The sequence below is a fragment of the Takifugu flavidus genome, chromosome 17 (assembly GCF_003711565.1).
Source record: "Takifugu flavidus isolate HTHZ2018 chromosome 17, ASM371156v2, whole genome shotgun sequence".
NCBI lineage: Eukaryota > Metazoa > Chordata > Actinopteri > Tetraodontiformes > Tetraodontidae > Takifugu > Takifugu flavidus.
The window spans coordinates 7,889,969-7,916,563 of NC_079536.1; the positions used below are offsets into that span (position 1 = coordinate 7,889,969).

Here is a 26,595-nt window from a genome sequence, read left to right on the forward strand (position 1 = left end):
TTATCGTTCGATTATAGCACACCAGCTAGCACACATTTGTGCCCTGCCTGTCTTTCTGTTTCACTGGCATCCAATCATATTACGCTGTCCAATTTAAGAGGCGGGATTTTACGAAAGGGTTTGGATAATTTGGCCTATCACGTGTTCGTATTTTCTCTCCATCGTCAAAGCCGCTAACACCCATGCTATTCAGGAAGAAGTGGGTCTAGCTAGCATAGCTAGCTCGTATTGCTAAAAATCTTTATAGTGGAAAAATGGCGTCGGTCAACCCGTTTAATCTCAGTGACTCAGAGGAAGAAGCTGAGCAGCGCCCAAATGAAACAGTTGACACAGAGCGAAGCCCAAGTGACGGCGCGCCAGGACCCCCGACAGGCAATCCATTCTCTCAACCTGCGGACGCCGACCCTCCGACGCTCCTGCTGTCTAGCAACCGCACCAGCCCCAGTGGTGAAGGCGTCTCGATCTCAGCCACCTCCGCTATGGCAGCAAGCACCGAGGCGCGAGTATCTATGGATGTAATCGCTGCTCAGCTCTTACGGGACCAATACATTCTCACGGCCCTAGAGTTTCATACCGAGCTACTAGAAGCAGGCAGGGAGCTCCCCAGGTTGAGGGATTATTTCTCTAACCCTGGTAACTTCGAGCGACAGAGCGGCACCCCGCCCGCCAAAGACCAGGTACTCGTACCGGGAGGACCACTGAGTAAGTACCGCCATGGAAATAGTGACAGTCATAAAGCTAGCCAGTGTTGCACTATTGGATGTTGGTCCGATAGCTAATGAACGTGAGGCTGAATGATTGATTGATTTGGAATGGCAGCCAACCGACACCTGCCGTCCCGGTGCAGGGCCCACAAGTAGCAACGTTCATGTGTTTGCTGTCATGCTGACGAGACATCCCAGACGGGAGCACTGGTTGCTTTTGCGTCCATCCAATGGGATCAGCTGGGTGTGTAACATTATGACCGCCTGTCTGCTTATTTATTGTCAAAAATTGTCAGGATAAGATCCATAAAAGGAAAGATTTTTTTTTTTTTTTTAAATAAAACGTTGCCTATCCTAGCCTTTTAGTTGGACGTTATAGGGCCATGAAGCCAGAATAATACCTTTATGGTGGCAATATTACTCACATCCCTTCAGAGGCCCTATCTACTGGAAAAACCTGTAGCATTTCATGGTGGCTGAAGCTTCTGGACCTATAAACTAACATGGGGTGCTAACGTAAGCATAGAGATGAGCTGAGCCACAAATCAACAAAACCCACTCAGAACAATAAGACTGGACTTAATTGATGTATATGTGCTGTTTATGTAGCTTTATTTATTTATTTATTTTTTTAAACATAATGTGTGACTACATGCATGTATTCAATGCTGCTAATTGATGCCCTGGTCTTCAGTGATGGTGTTTGGTCCTATGCACATATTTCCTAACAATCTTCAGATATTCAGCCGCAGGGGTAGTTTCACATTCACCCTCCCAAAAACAAATCATAGACAGTCTTTGCATTGTACACCATATCAAGGCCAGCGTGATGGCTCTCACATGCTCTCCATCAGCACGCCCATGGCTGTTTGCACTATGTTACTCTTCTTTCTTTCTTTTTCTCCGTTCTCACTTTAATGCATTGAGGAACTGACAGCCAAAGGCAAAGCAATACCAGTGACAAACCAGAGAGAAATAAAAGTAAAAATACCAGAAATGATATTGTGATTTAAAGCAGCTGATGACTGATGCATGCTTAGAGGACAGAAGTTAGAGTTCTCATAGTTGTAGATCATCTTTTCATCTCTTTTCTGTTCTTGACAGAGAAAGTAGCTGTTTAGGCAATAGAATTAAATTCAGCATGTAATGTAACACAATCAATCCAATATCTTCCGATGCCTAGATGCTGATATTGGTCTATATTTAGCTTGCTAAAACACTGAGCAATGGCTAAAACGATGCTTTCATTGAAAAATTCCAATCCCTGAGGTTTGTGAGTTTAATCTTAAATTCAAACATTGTCCCCAAAACAAATACGATGAATTCGGTCTTCCTGACTTTGATTGCACAACCAGTGGCTGTTAGTTGTTGGTCCAAGCAGCGTTTGGTTGCATAATGAGAGTGTTCTATGTAATTTACCACCAGATCCGCAGCTGCGGCTTGAAGATGCGTCACGTTAAACATCTCTCACCCGCTTGCTAATTTGCCAACAGTAAGCCTAATGAAAGTCCATTTCACTCGTCAGTGGCCTGTGAGGTGATTATTTACGTTGAACTAACTCGCTCTTTAAAGGCATAAGTCAAGCTAATTACATTTCTATTTACGTCACTGAGAATAAAATTCATTGTGAGCAAGTAACTCCAGTTTGTTCTTTTAATCTGTTATTATTTTAATCTGTAGAAGTAGATGTGGCTGATGGTCTGCTGGAACTTTAACAGGCAGAGACTTGCTGCTGTGTGAAGGTGATAAATGATGGAGTTGTAGCCTGCAGGGTCCCTGCAGTTGCACTTTTATTAAGGTTATTTTCCTTCATTGTGCATGTGTAAATGACTCAATTGTTACTTTCTTTTTACATTGTGAAAAAAAGTCTTTTAAATTTTAAAAACTTTGTTGTCACAGTTATTACCTCACATACAAGAAAACATATTTATATAAAATACTTATGCACGGTTTAGTTAAAGTCCTCCAGTAGTTTTTTCCATTTGCCAAACACAAAAACATGCTCATTACCATGATTAAAATGCTCCTTCAAACCAGCATTTTCATTAGACCTTATGAGATTCTTTTTCAGCAAATGTGTATTGGTTCTTTTGAAGATGCTGCTACATGTGTGCAGGATTTCCAAGGTGTGTGACAGCACTAAAGAGGTGACTTCTGAACCCAGGCAATGATTGCTGCAAGCATTTAACTAAAGGTCACCACAAGGAGGTTGGTTTTTAGTGGTAACCATCTTTTTTTACGTAGTGAAGATGTGGTTGTTTTTAACATCCCAACATTCACAGAAGACATTCAATCATCAGGAAGCGAGGACAGTCAGATGAATCCGCCGCAGGGAAATTTGTCCCCCTGATGTTAGTGTGACAACACAATAGTCAAACACTTGCTCTCCAGCCACAAGACTGAGGTCGTCTACATTTACGCTTCACATCTTGCATGTTTTGTTTACCATATCACCATTCAAAGAAAACTGGAGAATCTGTATTAGTACAGGACAATCTATTTGTGGAACACAAACATCTTTGACTAAGCTGTGAGGAATGTGGAGCCCAGTGAAATAGGAGCACCAACACAGGGCGTGGCTCAAATAATAGATACTGTATAGTAGGAACAATTACTGAAATTATTATGCAATGATAATTCATTTTTAAAGTGTGTTATAGTTCAAGAAATCACACTGTCTCACTAATGACACTTAAATAAGGTATTAAAACATTCTTTCAGCTTCGCACCAACGTTACCCGGACATGAAGCCATTGTTAATAATTAACATGGGTTTTGTCTTGGTTAGTAAAGGTTACTTGGGGCCATTATTCTATGTGAACAAGGCTTTTTATGACTTATAACCATTTTGTGTGCGTGTGTGAATGTGTGTGTGTGTGTGTGTGTGTGTGTGTATATATATATATATATATATATATATATATATACACACACATGTGTGTATATATATATAAACACACACACACACACACACATATATATATAATGTACGTGTTTTTGTGTGTGTGTGTGTGTGTATACATAGTGAGGGTTGGTCTCCGCCAGGGCTGCCCTTTGTCACCGATTCTGTTCATAACTTTTATGGACAGAATTTCTAGGTGCAGTCATGATGTTGAGGGGGTCTGGTTTGGCGACCTCAGGATCGGGTCTCTGCTCTTTGCAGATGATGTGGTCCTGTTGGCGTCATCGGCCCGTGACCTCCAACGATCAGCGGATCGGTTCGCCGCCGCGTGTGAAGCGGCTGGGATGAGAATCAGCACCTCCAAATCCGAGGCCATGGTTCTCAACCGGAAAAAGGTGGAGTGCCTTCTCCGGGTCAAGGAGGAGATCCTGCCCCAAGTGGAGGAGTTCAAGTACCTCGGGGTCTTGTTCACAAATGAGGGAAGAATGGAGCAGGAGATCGACAGGCAGATTGGTGCGGCGTCTGGACTAATGCGAACTCTGCACCGGTCCGTTGTGGTGAAGAGAGAGCTGAGCCGAAAGGCGAAGCTCTTGATTTACCGGTTGATCTTTGTTGCTACCCTCACCTATGGTCATGAGCTTTGGGTAATGACCCAAAGAACAAGATCACGGGTACAAGTGGCCGAAATGAGCTTCCTCCGTAGGGTGGCTGGGCTCTCCCTTAGAGATAGGGTGAGAAGCTCTGCCATCCGGGAGGAGCTCGGAGTTGAGCTGCTGCTCTTCCGCGTTGAGAGGAGCCAGATGAGGTGGCTTGGGCATCTAGTTAGGATGCTCCCTGGACGCCTCCCTGGTGAGGTGTTCAGGGCATGTCCCTCTGGTAGGAGGCCCCAGGGAAGAACCAGGACACGTTGGAGAGACTATGTCTCTCGACTGGTCTGGGAATGCCTGGGGATCCCCCCGGATGAGCTGGAAGAAGTAGCTGGGGAGAGGGAAGTCTGGGCCTCTCTGCTTAAGCTGCTACCCCCGCGACCCGACCCCGGATAAGCAGTAGAGGATGGATGGATGGATTTTTTTTTTCTTCTAAAACTTTTCTTTCTGTCTCACAAAGAGATCAACCACCTATATCTTGTATGTTCTTTATAAATATAAGTATAGTCCTGTAAGATTGCTGCTTTTTAGTGCTTAGAAGTCCTAAATTTTTACTCTGAACCATAAACTGAAGTCCTGTTTCTGATTGTCTGTTGTCTCCATCTGTGTCCTCTGTGCAGACCGAGCAGGCAGCATCAGCACCTTGGATTCTCTGGACTTTGCCCGTTACTCAGATGACGGTAATCGAGAGTCAGATGAGAGGGTGGCAGGTAAGACGAGGCGCTTAGAGCGAACACAAAAACATGTAGGAAAACATTTTAGACAGTAGATGGTAGACGCATCAGAGAGTTTAATGCGATGACCTATAAATATGTTTATGAAGCTTTAATAGAGAGGATTTAAAGCAGAAATGTTCCTCCTCGCGTGCGCTGCAACACTGTTGAGGCGCTCTGATGATTCTGCTGCTGGTCTCAGCATTGTTGAAAATCACACCTTGTTGATTCGGGGGCCCTGACACGAAGCACCAATCAGTCAGAAGGTTGTTACATTTGGTTGAGCTCAGCGCATCACCAGCTGAGGCTGCCGCTGACAGTGCCTAAAAACAGAATAGTTTGGTATATCTCTGATGTTAAAATAATCCGCCTCCTTTTCTATCTCACCAGCATTCGTTAGCCATCTTGAAAAGGTCAATTCCATTTGACATTTCCTTTTCTTTTTGTCTTTAGCATAAGATCATTTGTACTGTGTGCACATTGCTACCGTGCATGAGAGTTAGGATTCTCTGTCGCGTAGACAGGATATTTTCTACAGTAGGTTGGAGCCTTCGGTGATATTTCCACAAGGACAAATAAAACTGCTGTCCAAGTCCATCATAACTACACATGCAGCAGAGATGTTGGTTTCCTACTCCCAAAAGCAAATTGGGCATCTTTTTCAAAGACTCTGCACATGCTGCCAGATTGGCACCTTTCCTTCTCTCTATTCCTCCTTCACCTACTCTTTCCTTTCTTTGGTTCTTCCTGCCGAGACACACCTGCCCCCCAGCTGTCTGACTCTGGGTTTTCTGCTTTCTCTTGACGTTGATCAAACCCCAGTGAACAATACTGGACAAGTCACTCCATCCAGACTAGCTGTTTACTTCATTTTCTTTCTTTAAAAAAGGAAAAAAAAACTTGTCCTTGTTACTCTGTTCTTAGTTTTCCCATTTTGTTGCAATTGCATCCTGTGCACTCTTTATCTGTAAGAATCATTAAGAATTATGGAGTGGCTTAAATTTGTCGATTGAATAAGTTGGCATTGCTGATATCTCTTTCTGCAGATGTTAAACCTTTGCAAATGGACACAAAATTTAAAATTCCTAGAGATATTGCTGCCAAACCAGAAGCAATACAATGGTAACAAGAGAGGGAATAAGCCCAACAGAGGAAATCAGATTTTCAGTGCACACCTATGCAACATTTTTTCTCCTGTTCCATTGCTTTTAAGTTTGTGTGTGTTTTTAATCTAGTATGTGAATCTTTTGTTCTTTTTCTCTCCTTGGTGTTCAGTTTACACTTTGAAATTTGAATTATCTGCTTCTTCTGAATGTGTATGTCAGAAAGAGCAGGCTTGACTGTTGTGGTCGATGAATGAAAATGAAAACCAGCAAAGGAGTTCTACAATCATTTGTTGTTCTTATAACATAGACTGATTTGTTCCTAGTTTGATGGTCTTACTGATGAGAATTAAAACCTAAACAGTGGCTGTCCATTGAGTGGCTTGAAACCAGTTAATTTATTCCTTTGTTTGAAAGGAAAGTCCTTTGTCAGACAGCTCCTAGAATAAACAAGAACCATTTGAGCAGTTCAGTAGTTTTGCTGACTCCAGCTGAAGTAAAATCAAAACTCACTGAGCTTTATGTTCAACATGTCACTTGAGCAAACATGTCATTTAGCTGGCTTTACCATGATCCTCTGCTGCATGTGTTTCCTGCAATCATGACTTGCATGCATCTTTTTTAAATTTTGTTTTGGTTTATGACATGATCTTTTGTGTGCTGTTTTTGTTTTTCATACCCATCTTGTTTTATTTGTTTATCCCCCCTTCTTTGGTTGGATGCACTTCCTGTGTGTCTGTGTTGTCACTTCCTGTCCAGTGCTGGAGTTTGAGCTACGGAAAGCAAAGGAGACCATTCAGGCTCTGCGCACCAACTTGACTCAGGCAGCAGGTGTGGCGTTCTTTTTACCTTTTCTGAACCTGAAGCCTTTTTATTACAGCCTTCTCTCTTTCTTGGTTTCCTATGTGAATTCCTGTGGATGATTAGTGCTAAGCATCTTTCCAGACTGATCTTTCTTCTCACTTATTCAGAGAGTGAAATTCCCTCCCAGGAGAGGAAAAACTACAAATCAAGTCCTGAAATTCAGGTGGGTAAACCTGAAATGTTAAAAACAGTTCAGAAAGTTGGTGAGGGATTTGACACATTCTTGTGAGGCACTCTGATGTTAAAACTGCTTCATGTTCCCTTCCTTCAGGAGCCCATACGCCCACTGGAAAAAAGAGCCTTAAACTTCCTTGTGAATGAATATTTACTGAAAAATGAATACAAACTCTCATCAATCACCTTTTCTGATGAAAATGATGATCAGGTAAAGTCCAGTGCTGTGGTATCATTAAAACAAAAGAAAAGTCATCTTATTACAGTTAATCATGTGTTAATATTCGCATTTGCTTCCTTTTTAATTCAAAAATCCCCATTTCTTGACAAATAATGAACGAAAAGAATTAACAACATGGTCAAGTCACTCCTAGTAATATAACTTTCTGCCTTCCAACTTGTTTTCAGGACTTTGAGTTGTGGGATGACGTCGGTCTCAACATCCCAAAGCCCCCTGACCTACTACAGCTGTACCGGAACAGCGGCACCCCCCTCTCTTCACCCAGGGACATGGTAGATGTGTCAGTAGAGGTGGATTTGGGTGATCTTCCAGGAAACAGCAACAACCAAGATCCTCCAAAGAAGCCTGACCTCTCACAACAGGTGTGTGTATGATGATTGCATAGGCTTGTTTGATTAAAACCTTTGTGGTCAGACAAGACTGACAACATTGAGGCACAGTGATGTGAAAGTGGGGGAAGCTGGCTAATCTTTTTTGTCACTTCATAGCAGCAAACAGAAGTTGTCCAAGAGTTGGAGTACCAGATAAGCCTTCTGAGCAATGAAAAGCAGAGCCTCGTTGAACAAATTAAGAAACTGCAAAGGTGTGACAATGAGGATAACTTTATGTATGACTGTGTTTTTTGGTAATAATGGATTATTTACTCACTCTTCATTTCATCTTGTTTTGCAGTGAGCTCGAGACACTGAAGAAGGCTGTCTCCTCACCTCCCTCCACTCTGGACTCAGATTCTCAGAACATATCCAATCCCTCCTGTTTCTCCTCCAACACCAACAGTTCGTCCACCGAACCGCTCTCTGTGGTGTGTTTTAAATACGTAGTTCAGAGATTTGTGATTATTTGCACCAGTGTTAGACCTTTCTTATAGCTAAATATTCATTGATGAAGTAATCATTCAAAATCATTTAGATGATTCCAGAATAACTGCATTTTCTTGACATGCCTGTTTAGGATTTAACCTAGTTTTACTTTCAGCCTGATACCGACAATGATAAATATCTGGATACCCAGGAGGGACCACAGCCTGAAACTGACACCAACTTCCCCTCCTCTCAGAACTCATCACATCCACACACACAGATCAACAGCAAGCTTAAAAAGCGACCTCCTGTCCAGTTCGATCAGCCAAACAGGTCAGTGAATTTAGAATTACATAGTTTTCATTCTAAGCCCAGTCTTTTAAGGAGTAATACTTTGTTTCACCTGGAAGGTGTAAATGACTTAATATACCGTAAATTACGGACTATAAGCCGCTACTTTTTTCTACACTAAACACTGCGGCTTATTCTACGATGCGGCTTAAAATTGAAAATAAAATTGATCAGAGGTCTAATGAAATTGTATGATCAGTCAAGCACACTGATTCACAACTATTGTGAATCAGTCATTTTTACTAACCCTCATCAACATGGAAAATACTAAAAGAAAAGCATATGATGCGACTTTTAAGTTAAGAGCGATCACTCTGGCGGTTGAAGAAGGAAATCAACCTGCCGCACGTAATCGTGGCATAAATGAATCAATGGTGAGAAGGTGGAGACGCCAACCTGAAGAACTGATCGAAATCAAAAATATGACAAAAGCTTTTAGATAGCTTGAAAACTTTCTGGAAGACTGGGTCAACACACAGAGAGCAGGCGGCCGTGGTGTTTCCGCTATACAAATCAGACAGAAGGCAGAAGCAATCGCCATCGCGATGAAAATATAAGATTTTAAAGGTGGGCTATGGGGTTGTTTTAGATTGTCCATTGTTTGAGTAAAAAAGCATAAGCAACGTAATTAGTGTGTAGCTGATACAAACGTATATTTCAAGGTAGCTGCATTACAGAAAGTTAGAAAAAAACCATTTATCAGTACAGTGATCCCTCGTTTATCGCGGGAGTTGCGTTCCAAAAATAACACGTGGAAAGTGAAATCCGTGAAGTAGTCAGCTTTATTTTTTTTTTATTATTTTACAATGCAATACTGAACTATAGAATGAAACCAAAAATCAAAACCTGTTTTAAAGCCCAAAATTTGTTTAAAACAATAATTTTAATCTAGTAATACAAGGTTGGAAACATTGTCACTCGCGTATTTCACAGTCCCAGCTGTGCCTCTGCGTCCTGACTCCGCTCCGCTGTAGCGTCTGTTTCTACTGAAGGCGCAGGAGTCTTTCTCCGAGAGAAGAACATTGTTATGGGTAGTTGTTGGCGCTCTTTCTTTTTCTGAGCAAGAAGATTTTTATAAACGGATATGCCACCTTCGATTATATTTGAGAACTGCAATGAACGACTTGCAAAAAAAATCCGTGAAGCCGTGAAAGATGAAACGCGATATAGCGAGGGATCACTGTACATTATATTTGTTTATGTTGCTAAACAGATTAAATTAAAAGTTAAAAAAAATCCTTACATGTGATAAAAAAATTGGATTTAAGGTCTCTGTATAAACATACAATTGAAAAGAGCGGATGTTGTTTCTTACCTGTCTGTTTATCACTCGTCAGTGACTCATTTCTTACAGTAATAAAAACATATACCGGTACTGAATGTTATTGAGCTAATTTTTCATATTACTACGTGGGATACCTGCGGCTTAAAATCCGGTGCGACTTGTATAAGTAAAAAATTGATTTTCTTTCTAAAATTAGATTATGCGACTTTTAATTAGGTGCGCTCTGTAGTCCAGAATTTACGGTAAATATAAATTAAATCAATTTTGATTAGGTTTAGCAGTGTAGCCACTAGATGGAGCCATCATTCTTTATCAAAAGTGCACAGAAGCTGCCAGCTTGTGGAAAAATGTAACTTACTCTGAACATGTACATTGGACTTCATTGTGTAACGTCAACTTGTGACTTTTGGCCGTGTAGAAACATTTTCTACCACAAACTCACCACCCATACTGTGGTGTGCTTGCAAAATCGCTTCTGAATCAATTAATATGTACATCTGTTATGCCCTCTGCCATTTTGAAATGTTGTTACATCCCTCAGGATGCAGTAATATGAGTGGCAGCACAAACCGCTCTAGCAAATGTCTAATCCTCAGTCAGAGGAGGTCTCTGGTTGGGGGAATAAACTTTGAACTGTCCTGTCTGTAATAACTGTTATTTTTTCTTTGTCTCTGTGGGCTTGTCTTTATTCTCTTGCTCATAGGAAGTTGTCCCCAGCCTTCTTGCAAGCACTGCTCTCTTTCTGCAGAATGTGCTCTGACAGTCGCCTGGGAGCAGAGGTAAGATTCCATCCTTCCTATAGAACACTTAAAGCTGTACGTTCATTATAAAGTTCACCCCAGCAACGTCTTTTGTTGCAGGTTTCTCGTATAGCTGACAGTGAGGACAGTGTGATGTTGATGCTGGGCCGCTGTCTTCCCCACATTGTCCCTAATGTTCTGCTTGCTAAGCGAGAGGTACAATAATCCATATTCTTTCTGCTCATCATATATCTATATCTATATCAGCATCTCCATCAGCAAGGCTTCTTTCATATTGTCCAATAGATGAACATGCGGCAGCAGGGCTTTGCAGGGTGTTTAGGGAAGATAGGAACATTAGTTTTCATTTTATTTCAGTCAAATAAGCTGCATTAATGTAGACGGCCCCCCCCCCCCGGTTTATACACAATTTATATATTTTCTCCTGCTAATTCCTAGCTGACTTGTGTCTATCTATTGGTTTAGAGTTTCACCTCACTGGTCGCGTGGCTCTTGTTTACACCACTGTAAACTGTCATCATTTCGCTGATTTTTTTTTTCGACTCCCATTCTTTTTCCACCTTCACTGGTTTGACTTTTCCGTTCTTTCCCCGTCTCACCCATTCTCTTCACTCTCACGCATGCCTCTCTTCTAGAGAATGGTTGCACACCTTTGCCAGGTGAGTCTTTCACGCGCTCATCTGCATGGTTCTAACGTGTCCTGTTAAATCCACGTAACAAATGCCTAAAGCCTGTAGGCTACAACTGCATTCACACAGGTCAGAAATGAGTAAGAACTAAAATAATAACTCAAACAGGCCTTAAGTATTCAGTTTTAGCCTCAGGTGTCTGCTACACCCTGTGTATTTATTCCTTCCCTGTGTTTTATTTGCTGCAACTTTCATCCTTTTTTGACTTGTGTTTTGGTTTCATATCTTCAAAGGAAGCAAGGGAAGGCTTTTATTGCCATCTGCAACTTTTCTGTGCCTGGACAAATACTGTAGGCTTATTTTGCTCCCAAACACCTAAAACGTGCAAAGCTATAAAAACACACGTCTGGTTGGAGCAGTTCTTAGACTTGCGTAGATTTGCATATCCGTATGGTTTGTTATTCTTATTAACGTTCACAGTTTTGAGATCTTGCTCTCAAGATCGAAACTAATGTCATATGTAAGACTGCTGAAAACTACAGAAAAACAGCAGAACTTTAAGATGTTGAGACTCTTCAATGATTTGGACTTTGTTCCTTGTCCGTTAGATTCACTTAACCATAACATTACATTCACATGAGCGCATGCATGCACACACGCACATGCACACGCAGCTGCTCACACCTCTATCATGCAACTTGAAGCTCTCTAACCCCTTCAGGACCGGAGGAGCCCTTTGTTGGTGTTTAAACGTAACACCCTCTTAAGAACAAAAAGTGTTTGACTTGAAACGGTCCAGTGACACATCGGAACTGTGCCTGCCACCTGGCCACATTATCAGACACTGTCAATCATTAAACGTTATTATTTCTCTTGCAATGATTCCCCACAAGGGCTCGGCCTGATTTCTGTTACATTTTTAGTAACCTTTCCTGATAATGAAAAATCCAGTCTTTTTTTAATAAGGCCCTTCAATCAACACTAAAGAATAAGCCTTTTGTTTTGTTTTTTTGGGGTGGTCACCATTAATACTATAAATATGCCATAGTGACCGACTTCCCTTTTCACTGTGAGGATTTCTCTGTGATCTTTAATGTACGACTCACAGGACAAAGAACATTGTCAGTTTTATCAGGGCTCCGTCGAACTGGGTAGTGTAGGATGAAGAGTGACTTATAAAGAGTTATTTGGTCTCTGGTTAATTTGCACTACTACAATCATCACTCCTCTCAAAAGATGGTAAATGCATTCTCTGTTATCAGCATAAAATGAAACTCTTGCCATTATGTTGTGGTTATAATACACTTTATGCCTGAGATTTTCACGAGAAATAAGGCGTCTTAGAGATGTCAGAGTCAACCTTTTAGCTTCAATATAGTGCAGATAATATAGCTTACAGAGTTTGAATTGTCTGCTTTGTTGCTTTCATTCATCATTTTGGAACCAGCTGTGTTCCTTTTGAGGGGGGGTCCATCTATTAATGTTCCTGGGAATATGCCAAGTAAATTATTATTTACAGGAAAAGCCCCTGACATCTGGAAGACAGAATCTTTATAGTCCCTTGCTGAATCTGCAAGCATTTATTCATTCTTTCTTTGTCTTTATTTTCTTTTCTTTTTTTTCTTTCATTCAAGAACCGGAACATGCAGCAAAGTCAAGCATAGAAATTGATGTTAACAATGAAATACATGTGAGAGTAAACTGTTGGCTGAAATTATTGGACAGATCTTGAGATATAGACTTTTTTTGTCTCCAAAACCTGACTTCATGTCCTAATGTTCATGAAATTTGCAGATGGTGGCTCTCAGCACATCAAATCTGAATTTTAACATCTCTCTGGCTTAGTTTTGAGCCTTAGTTTTTGTTCTCCCATCCCTCGTGCAACTCAAGCCAAAGCCTTTCCTTTGAATGTGCAATGGGCAACATGAGCAAAGCAGACTCTTATTGTTTAGATGAGTATTTCTTTCTCTCATGGCAGACTATAGTATTTTCTTAGGCCAAGGAGGCAGAAAACAAATTTTAGCCTACTTGAACCATTCATGTAACCACTTAATATAGTCCAGCGCTTCTTAATTGCCATGTTGAAAACGTTTGTTGGTATCTGTCACCTCTCAGGTCCCTCTGTCTCTCCAGCTTTGGGGTTTTGCTTGTTCTTCCAAGTACATTGACAGGAAACTATGAGATCTTAGTTGAGGAAAGGGAGAAAAAAACTAAATCGTATTTTTAACTTTGTGTGCACTCTCTAATTTGGGTGTATCTGGCGGGAATAGCCTGGCCATAATTTTGGCAATGGACGCCCTGTATCAAGTGCGGCTCTGGCTGGAGTCTCCATAAACTCTGTGTGAACTCTGCAATCGAGCTGCTGTGTAAAAGAGGAGCAGATTGACTGTATATGTGTCGGTTTATGTGCAGCCGTGTCCCACTGTCTGCATGCACTACTTAAATCAACTCCAATTGCCTGTATGCAAATCCAAATCCAAACAATTGGTTTCAGAGATGGTTCCTTGTTTTCTTTTTCCTCACTTCCTTATATTGTTTCCTTTTAAAGACTTTTACGTGTCCTTTCTCTGGTCTCTCCAGGCCAATTTTATTGTTATCAAATTGTGCTTCATGAATAGTAATTCAAGCTGATACTTCTTTTCTGTGTGTCCTTGCCTCCCTTGATCTCCTCCAGGAGTTGATCCCTTTAATCTTGTGTACTGCCTGCCTTCACCCGGAGCCTAAAGAGAGGGACCAGCTTCTCCACATCCTCTTTAATTTAATCAAGAGGCCGGATGATGATCAGAGGTGATAGAACAATACAAGTTTAGTTTGTCTGATTAGCCTTTAATGCCCCAGCTTTTCTCTAGCAGTGTGTTCTCACTGGTGTCCGTGTGTGTTGTGTCTCTCCAAAGACAAATGATCTTGACAGGGTGCGTCGCCTTCGCAAAGCATGTAGGCCCCACACGTGTTGAAGCCGAACTACTTCCTCAGTGCTGGGAACAGGTAATGTAGTTTGAACACTCACTGTGGCTAACCATTACCCTCGACTTCTCTTCTCATAGAGAAATGTCTTTTTCATCTTTACTTTTGCGTTGTCCTTGAATGTGAGAGCTCAGTCTGGTTTTCATTGCCACCTGTGTCACCTCATGTGCATATTCTTAACAGCTGCCAGCAGCTAGTAGCCTGAGAATGAGACTGGAGAGCTTGGTAGCCATTTCCACAGGGTCAGCATGTTGATGATACATGAGTTGTTTTCCATTCTGTGTGGCTGCCCTCCAGTCTACTTCTCTCCTCCCCTGTTTCCTTTAACACTTTTCACTCTTTAAATATTGTTCTCTTTCTCTGAAGATCAACCACAAATATCCAGAAAGGAGATTGTTGGTCGCAGAGGCCTGCGGAGCATTGGCACCGTACCTTCCTGTAAGAAAATATGTTCACAGAGAATCGGAGATTGTACATAAATCACTGGGAATAAAGCTAAAAAGTCTTTTTCTCTATTTCTCTTCAGAAGGAAATCCGTAGCTCGCTGGTGTTGTCCATGCTGCAGCAGATGCTCGCTGAGGATAAAGCTGACATGGTCAGAGAGGCTGTGATCAAGAGTCTGGGTATCATCATGGGTTACATTGATGACCCTGACAAGTATTCCCAGGTATGTCAGCTGAGAGCAGAATTGATGTTTATTGTGTTTCTAAAAGTAGTTTTATTCTATTTTATTTTATTCTAACTAGTTTATATTCTATATACATTGCAGTGGTAAAATATATACAGTAAATTCATCAGATACTCTTGAATTACATCATGTTTACTCTTGAGTGGTTGTCTTTCAGGGTTTCGAGCTGATGCTGCTGTCACTTGCAGACCCATCGGAACGGGTGGTTAATGCAGTCCACCAGGTCTTCATTCCTGCTTTTGCTGCCTGGGCCACAGAGCTGGGCATCCTGCACACCACACTCATTCCCTCCCTGTTGACACGGATAGAAAAACTACTTATGGTACGTGCAGAAAATTATAAAACATATAAAGCACATAATCACAGTTTACCTCCATGTGCGCCCTCTTTTCTGCAGCAAGGAGAACATGGACTGGATGAGCACAAGCTGCATGTGTTCCTCTCAGCCCTGCAGTCTCTCATTCCTCCTCTGTTTGCTGTGGTGCTTCAGAATGCACCCTTCACCAGCAGAGTTAAACTTCATGGAGACATACCTGCAATAGAGGGTAGGAGACACAAATATGGCAATTATAAGTAGCGATTCTTAAAGGTCTCCTGATCGTTCTGTTCTGCATCTGCAGTGACCCGCTTCCCTCGACCAGCATCTCCCCTACAGGATGTAGCAACCATTATCGGAAGCAGGGAGATGTTGAGCGCACTGCTGTTGCTCTATGACCACCAGCTGGAGCACGAAGGAACCACCGGATGGGAGAGTCTGTTATGGGTGGTCAATCAGTTGTAAGATACATGCACACGGCTGTAAATAGTAATATACAGGGAGTTTTTTAAAAGTTTGCACATTTTGTCTTCAGCCTTCCTCAGCTCATAGAAATAGTGGGTCGTATTAACGTGACTTCGTCCACCTGCGTACACGAGTTTTCTCGCTTCTTCTGGAGGTTCTGTCGCACGTTTGGCAAAATCTTTACCAGCACAAAGGTAAAACCTTTATGAAATAAATGTAAAGCATTTGTGTTATCTTACCTTATCTATCCAATAACCACTGACCTTTATAATTCTAAGTATCAAATATTTGTTTATGTCCCTTTCTGATTCAAAATAGTAATAAAAAGTCTATTTAGACATTTGTGTATTTAGAAATATGATGATCCTTTGTGTGTCATCAGATTAAACCACAGTTTCAAGAAATTCTTCGATTATCTGAAGAAAATGTTGGTGAGTTCACACACACACACACACACACACTCTCTCTCTCTCACTCTGTATGTTGTCACCTTTTTTGGCTGTTTGATCAGAATGTTAGTAGGTGGAGTTCAGACACAAACATCCACAGAGGTAAACAAGCTATTTGCAGTGCATTGTGGTTTTTTTCCTGACTTTTTTTCCCACGTTTCTGTCGTTATAAGAAGTGTTTGGCCAAATGTTTTGCCTTTGTGGCCTCTCAAGAAGTATTTTTGGTGTTACCCAGTCGGCACTTATGTCATTGTCAACTTAATTTTCACTTCCGTAGATATTTGTGAATACACAATAACATATTTGCAGGGTCATGTTGACAAACATCCCACGCACAATGTTAAACATAGTATCTTTGCTACATTTCTAGGTTATTAGCTGGTTATAGATACATCATTAGGAGTACATAATACTGTATTTCACTTTCAGATGCTTCAACTGGGAACGATATCCTCACCAAAGCCACAGTTCCTATCTATGCTACGGGGGTCCTCACCTGTTACAACCAGGTAACGAAATAACATCCAAACCTGTTTGTGATGCACATTTCCTGTAGTTTTGTGACCCATCTGCTTTGGGTTATGGGTTTGAGCATTATATCTGTGCTATATTAGATACATTTTGCAATTATTTATGATCCCTTCACAGGAGGAGGATCGGAAATTACTGGTGGGTTTCCTAGAGGACGTCATGACAACCCTGTCGCTGTCTCATGCGCCTCTAAACAGTCTGAAGGCATCTTTTGTAGAGCTTGGGTAAGAAAATGCATACTGTTTTAAGTATCTACCAGATCATGTTGATGTGGATAAGGAATTTATTATCATATTAATTAATGTTGTCTTTTCCAGAGCGAATCCAGTTTATCATGAATTGCTGCTGACTGTTCTGTGGTATGGGGTGGTCCATACCTCTGCACTGGTGCGATGTACTGCTGCGCGGATGTTTGAGGTGCTGAACACTCAAAGTTGACACACTGAAATGTGTTTAGATTCATCTCAATAAGTTTTACAAAAGCTGCTTTGTGACAAATGCAACTGAATAAGTTACACTGATTCAAAGTCTTACAATTTATTCCATGTTTTAGTTGAATTTAATTTGGTAATTGACATGTTTAGCCACTTGCTGTATATCTGCTTTGCTTGGTATTGCTGCTGTTTAACATGCTAGCTGCTGTCTGTCTTATTAATGTGAGTAAAGGCGGCAATTTGAGCGATGGTTCCAAATTTCTAGATTTCCAATCAGAACTTTTACTGTTTACCGATCACACAACTTGACTTTATGATATATGTTAGGAAAGTTTTGGAAACATCCATGTTCATAAAGATTAAAGGGAGAGTTCACCCACAATTTAAAATTCACTTTATTTTCAGGGAGCCATTGGTAGCGATAAACTTCTCCCTGTTAGGTTGAAAGTTATAAATACATCAGTTAGCTTTCGCACTTACTTCCCACAGCGGAAACAGGAACTTTCTGTTACCATGGGTTCATACCAAAGCTGATATAAATTTCAGGACACGTTTACCTCCTACTGACGCTAATAATAGGTTATACACTGGGAGCAGTATGGAGAAGTGGCCCCAGTGAATAGAGTGAATTTTAATTTAGGGGTAAATTGGTTCTTTAATGCCTGAAGTTTAGCTGAAACCAAGACCTGATTAAACACAACCAACATATCAAAGCTCCCTGTTCTTTGAGAGCTGTGAACAGTAAAAGGTCAGATGCTGAGGAGGAGGTTTAGTGGAACAACAGAAGTCTGTTGATGTAAACCTGAGGGAGGAGGAGCGGTAGGTCATATCCATGCCACCTCCCCTCTCCCACCACACCCCACTCTCACCATTCCACTTTGAATAGCTGTCCACCATCGTCCAAACCATGACTGAAAATGTGGTCCTCTACAACAGATCCCAGACCAGATCAATTCTTTCTCAGTAAATAGGAAGGAAAATCTGATCTGGGGTCTGTGAAATGAAGCCACAGCATTTAAAGCTCACACAGTATTTGTACAGTTCAGCTGCAACCCTGTTTCTACAGCAGTTGGAGAAAATCTTGTTGTATGTCTTCATACTCATTATGTTTTCAGCAACAAGACTGAGAAAAAAGCACATTTAAGTGTCAAAAATAACCCATTTTTTTTAAATGATCCATATTGTTATTGTTTTTAACATATTACACAGCATTCCGGCTTTTCTTGGAAACAGGGTTTCGTTTAAGTATATCTGTGTTTGCACGTGTGAGCGTTTGTGTGTAGAGACACTTGCTCGATACACGCAGTACCGTTTTGTGTCCTGCGTCTATAGTTCTTGTCATTGTGTATCACTTTCTTCCTATCTTTTTGTATTTTTCTTTATCCCTCCCTTCTCCTTTCTCGCTTCTTTTTTTTAATTTTCTCTCTATGTGTTGGCGGTGTTGCTCGCTCTTGTCCCAATGCCCCGCCCACCTCTGTGACATCGCGGCTGGCTCTGTCCAATCCGATCAGCTGCTGGTGAAGGGGGTGAATGAGACGCTGGTAGCTCAGAGAGTTGTGCCGGCTCTCATCACACTGTCCTCCGACCCAGAAATGTAAGTGGAACCACGACAATCAACCGTGCCGCGTCTCTCCCCCCTTCTCTCCGCTGTCTGAGAACTAACCCAAACCAGTCTGTACCCGCCAGGAGCCAAAACACTTTCTCAAAACTCTCTGATTTGGTTTTTTTTTATTTAATTTTTTTTTTTTTAAATTCCAACTGATCACTTTTAGGTCTTGGCTGCCACCCTAGCGCGGTTCACAGTGGCTGTGCGGAGTTTGTCCCACTCAGGTTTAGGCTGGGATAGGGGGGTGGATGTAGTTCATCAGCATAGCCACTGTTCACACACTGCACGTGCAATTCCAGCCCACGCATGCTTGCTTCCATCGCCTCATCAGTCTCGATCATATTGACTGAACACAGCAGTATCATGGACCTAGCATGCTCCTCTGTAACCTGTCCCCTCCTCCTCTTCAGTTTGATTAGGGACCCCTCCTTCAGCCGACCCGTCGATTAGTGGCCGGGCTGTCTCGGTTTTATCCTGTCACTGTTCTCGCTGTCTCTCTCTCTCTCTCTCTCTCTCTCTCTCTCTCTCATTCTCACTTCCATATCATCCCCTGTCTTTGCCTCCTCCTGTCATCTCTCTCCTCCTTCCTCCTGTCTCTCTGACTCCTCCCACCCTGCCTCTCCCTCTCTCATCGTGCTGTATGGTGGGTTTGCAGTTGGTTCTCCGAGGCATGAGTGAAGCATTAATAGATCGCCGGGCGGCTCCGGCCCTTATAACTCTGTGCAGTGGGCCTGAATTGTGAGTTAATTGACACAAGAAATCCTCTCCCTCAACACTTGTTTGTTTGTTTGTTTCTTGGGCTGCATCCTTACAGTGTAATCAGGATCTTCTGAGCTTTAGTGCTACAAAATACTGTCCTTAACTACTGTTATATTTCATATTTCACTGATATCTTCAACATAAAGCAACCTAAAGACATGAATAAGAATAAACAGAGAAATTTTGGACATCTATAATCTGCTTTTCCAGCTGCACCACTGTTAGAATGCAGCCTGTTTCATATCATCATTTTTTAGCAAACTGTAATGCTGATGGATGCACACATCCCCAATTCCTAGATTTACCACCTGTCCTTATTTTTAAATAACTTTTAGTTGTCATGAACTTATCACTTATTTTTGTGCACAATCATGATGAAAGATGACCCAAGGGTCAGTTTTGGGCTTAATCTGGAACTATTTGCTAATGTTTTCCTTGCTTTGTAGGATAACATGTAGGAGTTCCCCCGATCCCAAGTAATGCCCTTCAGAAGGAGCTATGACCTTGTTTTCAGGACCGAATCCTTTTAGGTGCTATTCAGATTAACTGTTTACAGTAAAGGAAATCATTTGCATTCAGTATAATTTTATTTAACTACAAAATCAAAGGATAATTGGCACTACTGTCCATATTTCTGTCATTGCAGAAATATAATAATTTAAAAAACATTTATAAAGTTGACAGTAACCACACAATTTCAATCCAAATCAGCATGAAATGTCACTTCAAAATCACAGACTATATTATTTAATTTTTGTAAAGCTTGTTATCAAATGAATATAATTATAACATCTGTCAGATTATTCACTACTAGATTATTGAGGGCCAATTAAGGCCATTTAGTATCAAGCAAATATAGCTGAAACATTCACAGATAATATCTGGCTCATTCTGATTTTTCTTTGGGACATTAATTAAGAAAATGTGATACATTTCTGAGTGAATTGTAAAGCTTTGTTTTTGTGCTGCTTCCAGCTCAGTGAGGATATCCACCATCCCTGCCTTTGGGACCATCATGGAAACTGTCACACAAAAGGAGGTGGGAACACACACAAGCTGCCTGTCTGCGGTTTAAAAAAAAAAAGAAAGAAACAAAATAAATATGTTAACGGTTCTGCATTCATTTGTGTATTCTATGTAGCTGCTGGAGCGTGTAAAAATGCAGTTGGCATCCTTCCTAGAGGACCCTCAGTATCAAGATCAGCACTCTTTGCACATGGAGATCATCAGGACATTTGGGAGAGTGGGGCCCAATGCGGAGCCCCGCTTTAGGGATGAGTGTATGAAACGAAGTCCATTGTGTAAGAATTCAAATCATTGCTTTAGAAGCCCTTTGATTTCCTTCATTTCTCCTTTAGTTGTGTTGCCACACCTTCACAAGCTGGCACTCGCTAACAACAGCCAGGCAGTGGAGAACAAGAGGATCGACATCGCCACGCAGCTGTTTGAAGCCTACAGCGCCCTCTCCTGCTGCTGTATCCTTCCATAGCACAGCTCTGTTAGTTGGCCAACAAATTACCGGTAATAATATTTTTCTTCACATAATAAGTTGGCCATACGTTTCCAAAGCATTTACTCGAAACCTGCGTCAAAGTTGGCTCAAGTTTGGGGTTGGCTGTCGTGGTAGCGAGTCATCCAGAAGGTCAAATGTACAGTCGGTCAGCTGTGTGTGTGTGTGTTTGTGTGTCTGTTGGCAGGACTGGCCTGTCATTTGGCAGGAGGAGAAAGGAAAAATGAGCCTCCTCCATTTTTGGGGTTTTGAGGTAATTACAGGGTTGGTGAAGTGAAGGAAAGGATGAGAGAGGCAGAAAAAAGCGTGAGAGCAGCGAAGGACAGAACATCAGCTCTAGCCTTCAGTAATACTTCCCAAAGAGACGCTCACTTTTACCTCCATGTTATTTCTTACATTTTTTCCTCTGTTCTGTTGCCCCTCTGTCAAACCCCACCCAGGTCTAACACACACACACACACACACACATATGCACATACAGGACAGCTGGTCTGAGGTTCATTCCTGTGGATCTTTGTCAGGCTGTGATTTTACAGCGCATTAGTGTCCAGGAGGAAAAGCCCATAACCTCAGAGGCTGCCCCCCACAACAGGTCTTTCTCTTTTAATCAGTGTGACCAGCTCTCAGATGGGATGCTGCCATCACTGAAAATACACATTTATTTGCTGTGGGCCCATTACGGCACTGCTGACAGAGACAGGTGGCAGAACACACCCAGGCGGGGCGTGGTGGACAAAGTGCTCCTGAATTAGATCAAACAGCTGTCGAAGTGTGCAGGAAAAAATTAATTAATGTGTTAGTTTTACCTCTTAATCTGTTTCTGATTATCATTCATTTTTAATTAGATCTGATTTTTACCACTTTTATCAGTTATTTCTTTTTAAGGAATGTATTTAGTATTTATGTATGTGTAAAACCCAGTTTGCGTGACCTCTAATTTGTCCTTGTGTTTTTTATGATGAACGGGGTTCATTTAACTGATTTTCAGTGTCCCTTAACTTCCTGAGCAGTCATTTCTGAGGAAGTGATGGTCAACCACTTCCTGCCGGGCCTCAGGTGTCTCCACACTGACATGGAGCAACTTTCACCTGAGCACGAGGTCTGGAAACGCACACACATCTCTTTACAGACGTCCCACTAATGCCAGACGACTTCCACCCTGTGTCTGTTACTCTCAGGGGGATTTCACAGAATATATACGTAAAGATGGCTGCAGATGTCTTATAGACAACTCTGCTGTATTTATTCTTGTCACAGTTCCACAGCATCTGTTTCATGTGAGCGTCGGCACAGGGTGAAGAATGACTAATGAGTTCTGACACATTCACTCTGTCTGCAAGCTTCATAGCAGGCAAAAAGTGGAACGTTTATATATTCATACAGTTGAACAAATGCAAAGTTTTTGTGGTATTTGGACACAATCATTGATAAGTTTTATAGCTCTGCCATTGGTATAAGCATGAAATTGCAACCCTTGATTGTTATTTTAAGTGTCCGTCATGTGTTCTGCAGGTTATTCTGAGTTCTATGATCAAGGAGTGTGAAATCAAGGTGGAAAACCGAGGGATGGCAGATGCGCAAGGGTGAGGAACAAGAAAACCTCTTCAGCTAACGTCACTTCTTTCTGATTGGCAAAATAATTGCTACCTAAATGGCTGTAACACCACTATTAGAGGGAGCTAATTTGGAACTTCATCCTTCAGTGGGATTTGACCCACCATGTGGTTTTACTTCCTATTCTACGACTGGAGATATTTTAGTTTCCAAAAATCTGAGATTGCAAACTTAATCAGACACTTTATAAATAGATGCCAAATAGAAAAATAGCAGGCTATCACAATGAAATCATGCTGTAAAATCACAGGAAATGTGAATGTGTGTTGATGCTGTCACCAGTATGTGTTGATGGCCCATGAAAATTAAAACCCCCCTTTCAATCAATCAATCAATCTTTATTTATATAGCGTCTGTTACAATCAAAATTGTTTCTAGGCGCCTTACAGAATCCTTTACACAGCAACATTTTGGGTGAAAATCTAAAACTAGTTCCATTTTGTTTGGCTGTCTCCACTAGAATCCATGAAACCGGAGCATTCCTAAAACATCTCCAGAGTGGAAGATTTTGAAAAGTTGCATTCTTTGTTTTTAACGTAAAGCAGGGTGTTAGCAGCAAATTCGGGCACGTGCGCTACAGCTGCAGGCAGCTAAGCTTGCGTGAGTACCGGTAGTAGTAGACCATAGGCAAGCATAGGAGAAGAACGTGCCCCACACATGTTTATGTCTGGTTTTGCAACCAATTCTGAAAACATTGTTGTGCCAAAGGGGCCTAAAACTCACATTAAAATAACAGTGATTACAGAAGAACTTTTGTCAGTTACGCTTAATTTCCTTGTCAAGACAAGGACAAAAACTTGAAAATGTGCCTTAGTACATGCCAGTTGAGTTTACTTTGTCTTGTTTTTCATCTTTTCGTTGAGGAACCGTTGGTCATGAGTGGTCTCTTCTCTATCGGACCAACTCAAAAGAGGAACTCATAGAGCCGTTGGACTGTAAAAATCAGGAGGGGCTGTATTGGCAAACAGTGTTTCCTCATCTGTGAACACGGACATAAAACTGAGAGGGGATAGAGGAGGATTGTAGATTTACTTTCTAGTGATTTGCTTTTATTGTTTAGTCCATATATGGTGCAGACCAGACGTAATTCTGTTGCTTTGCTATGGCTGAATTTGCTTTTTTTTAAAAAAAAAAATTCCCGACAGCTCCATTTCAATCGCCTCCAGTTTAGTGGGCGAGGACGCCAAGACCAAGTTCCTGAGCAAGATGGGTCAGCTGACCACCTCCAGCGCCATGCTGGCCAACGTCTTCCAGAGAAAGAAGTGAACGCAACGCCGGCCACCTCACGGAACTGACGGGTCCCACCACCAAGCGCGCGTGGGACTTTTTCAGTTTGCTGGGAAGAAAAAGCGCCGGTTCCTTTTAAGTGTAGATGAAAATCAAATGTCGTTGATTCACTTAACAGAAATGAAGGCTGTGCTGACAGTTTTTCATTTTAGAGTTTTTGTGCGAGAGGACGTCTTCGATTTACAGACGAGCGACCGTGTTTTTAAGGTTGGTTGCAAGAAAGCAATTTCACGGACTCGGGGGGGAAGAGGAGAGTGTGGAAGAAGACACTGGACAGTATTTAGATTCACCAAAAAGTGAGAGCGAAAGACGTCATTTTTGGACTTGAATGCGTCAGAATAAATTTGGTTCGAGTGCAGTACTTGTACGAGAAGAGCTCCACACGTCTCAGCCTGCTAGTTTGATGTAGAATTTTGGAGGAAAGTGTTGCCAGATGTTTGACATTTCGCTGTCAAACAATTGTCTCGACACGCAACAAAATGGCTGCGAGTCTCGTTAAGAACGCCAACCGTGGCGTACCTGCACAGCTCGAAAGTATCGCCTACTTGAAGTTATGAAGTGTCTTGCCTTTACGTCATCAGTCTTTTGTTTTGATAGCTTCTATTTTATAACTTATTTATGTCTTAATGAAGGAAAAAAAAAACTTATTCCAGCTTCCAAAGAAATTTGCACTTCAAATTTGGGTTCTTTATTTTACAAATGTGTGTTTTAATTCTAATCATAGTCATCACTACTGTTAATGGGTTTCTTTTTTTATTAATTCCAGCATTGTAAAGCTAAAGAGAACACTGGACAAACCGATTCCCTGTGTGTCTGTTGCATATGTCTCCGTGTTTGCAGTGTCTTTGATTGTATTGCTTTTTTCTATAAAGGGTATTTGGTCTTATTTTTTGCAGTATGCTAAGAGAAACGGTAAATACCTGTATCATACACTAAATTGAAGAGGTCGGTGCCTATGTATATTTGAAAGTTGTGTCGTTGTGTAATAAAGATGGATTCAGTAGTGTACCTGACCTGAAGCCTCGCATGGTGCCTGCACCACCTTTTTTTTCTCTTAGGGTGTTGGAGCGTGGACAGGTGTTAGCGACCATAAAACAAAGTCATTTCACAGACAAACAGACATTCTTCTGGCTGCGGCCCCCGCGTACGAACCCTTTGATGTGCACTCTATTGTCTCACAAATACAACGCGCCAAAGTCCAACTCGAGAGCCATTGCTGATAAAAGCAACCCACAGGTGAGATTAGGCTGTCTTTCCTTTTTAATCCATCTCTTTTGTCAGCAATTCAGGCCTTGGTTCTTCGGGACACCTGGATTCTGTAATCAGCTACATCTTGTAGTTGTGCTGGGATTGATCTATGCTCCCCTGATCAATAGATGTGTGAATGGCTGGTGATAAAGAGCAGCATTTTCATATTCAGGCTAATATTCAACCTTCTGCACTGATAACTTGACAGGTGAACAAATAATCGATAAACGTGGGGTTGCAGTAAAGGCTATGGCTTTATTTTCATAAAGGTGTGGTCTAAATATGTGAGGAAATCGACATAAGGAAGGTGATCTGCGTGCACAGTAAAGAGTTCAGCAGTTTTCAGCCCTTATTCAAACACCTGTAAAGGAATGTCATCAGTATGCAACCCTAACTGACCCCGGTGAGCCTGGGGTCACGTCAATAGCGCAGCCTCAAAAACCAGCAGAACACAATAGCCCAGCCCTTAATATTGCCAACCTGAACCGAAACCTTCCCCTGAACTCCAGTCAAAACAGGCTGTGGCTGCTTTCTGTCTGTGCTTCTGCATCAGTGGAAACAAATTTGCTGCATTTTGGAGCGCAAGCTGTCTGAAACGGTGTCGACTCTGTGAACTCCGTCACTGGTGCGGTGCCCATAAAAGCAGCGTGGTGTTATCCTGCAGCACGCCTGCACTTTAACCCATCAAAATCAAGTTGGCTTCTGCCTAAATATTTGGGATGTATGCAGAGGCTTCCTGAGGTTTGGGACTGACCAGAGATGGAAATTACAGAGGCCCCAGACACAAAGCAGCTTTTCTCTTTTTTAAAAAGATGAGGAAGTCGGAGCCTCCTCTCTGTCTACCACCTCTGGCTCTTCCTCAAACCCAAAATTCTGCTTCTTTTTTTTTATCATCCCCATTGACATATTCACAGTGAATATGTTGAAATGATGTCATTCTTAGGTGAATGGAGTTTTACAATTTCCTGCACAGCACTTGAAGGTACATCTAAGCTATAAATAAGCTCTGTTTTACTGTATTTTAAACTTCTGTTCTTAGGAATGAGAACAGCCAAACGTTAGTCCTTATATAAGAGTTTAGTAACTAAGTTCTTATTTTTATTTCAGTGCCAGGAAAATAACTGCAAGTATATTTTCAGATTGTATTTGTTACGCTATGAGAGACAAACGCTGCTGATCTTCTGGTTACTGGTCTTCTAAACTCTGACACAGTTCTTCCTGCTCTGTTTTCATGACTGAAGAAATTTTCATTTCCTCACATTGCTTTTTTAACTGCTCTCTGGCCCGGATCTTTATGTTTTCTCCATTTGGAGGGCGGTGGGGGGCACATGCACATTGGTATTTGCATAACTGTCATAACGAGGAGAAACTTCTCCACTCTCCCAAACCTTTCCTCTTGTGATTTGACAGGGTTGAATGAATCTAATCAAACATGCAAATTTAGAAATACACTCAGTCACTCACTTTCTCTCTCTCTATCTCACTTCCTCTATATTTTAAGGACTCTAGTTTGTATAACCTTTTTTTTTTTAACTGATTACAGATTTGGC

The 26,595-nt window shown here is 41.5% G+C and overlaps 1 protein-coding gene across 13 annotated transcripts; it reads left to right on the top strand.

The window, feature by feature from the left end:
• Positions 1 to 154: 154 nt before the first annotated feature.
• Positions 155 to 24,810, top strand: relch (RAB11 binding and LisH domain, coiled-coil and HEAT repeat containing). Of its 13 annotated transcripts, none has more exons than XM_057013016.1 (31): positions 156 to 702; positions 4,874 to 4,963; positions 6,829 to 6,900; positions 7,041 to 7,096; positions 7,205 to 7,318; positions 7,516 to 7,710; positions 7,837 to 7,931; positions 8,021 to 8,150; positions 8,324 to 8,481; positions 10,488 to 10,563; positions 10,645 to 10,740; positions 11,181 to 11,204; positions 13,849 to 13,961; positions 14,069 to 14,159; positions 14,505 to 14,576; positions 14,665 to 14,805; positions 14,984 to 15,148; positions 15,224 to 15,371; positions 15,447 to 15,603; positions 15,678 to 15,801; positions 15,990 to 16,038; positions 16,486 to 16,565; positions 16,705 to 16,811; positions 16,905 to 17,004; positions 18,533 to 18,615; positions 20,362 to 20,425; positions 20,528 to 20,666; positions 20,745 to 20,861; positions 21,907 to 21,995; positions 22,409 to 22,479; positions 23,677 to 24,810. In XM_057013016.1, exons 1-31 carry the CDS (start codon positions 255 to 257, stop codon positions 23,774 to 23,776), a joined length of 3,564 nt encoding a protein of 1,187 aa, XP_056868996.1. In that variant the 5' UTR covers positions 156 to 254; the 3' UTR covers positions 23,777 to 24,810. The 13 variants fall into 13 exon arrangements, 11 of the variants coding, with proteins under 11 accessions (XP_056868996.1, XP_056869000.1, XP_056868993.1 ...); XM_057013013.1 differs by having other exon boundaries at positions 157 to 702; positions 23,656 to 24,810; XM_057013014.1 differs by lacking the exon at positions 18,533 to 18,615 and adding an exon at positions 19,283 to 19,365 and having other exon boundaries at positions 157 to 702; positions 23,656 to 24,810.
• Positions 24,811 to 26,595: the final 1,785 nt, after the last annotated feature.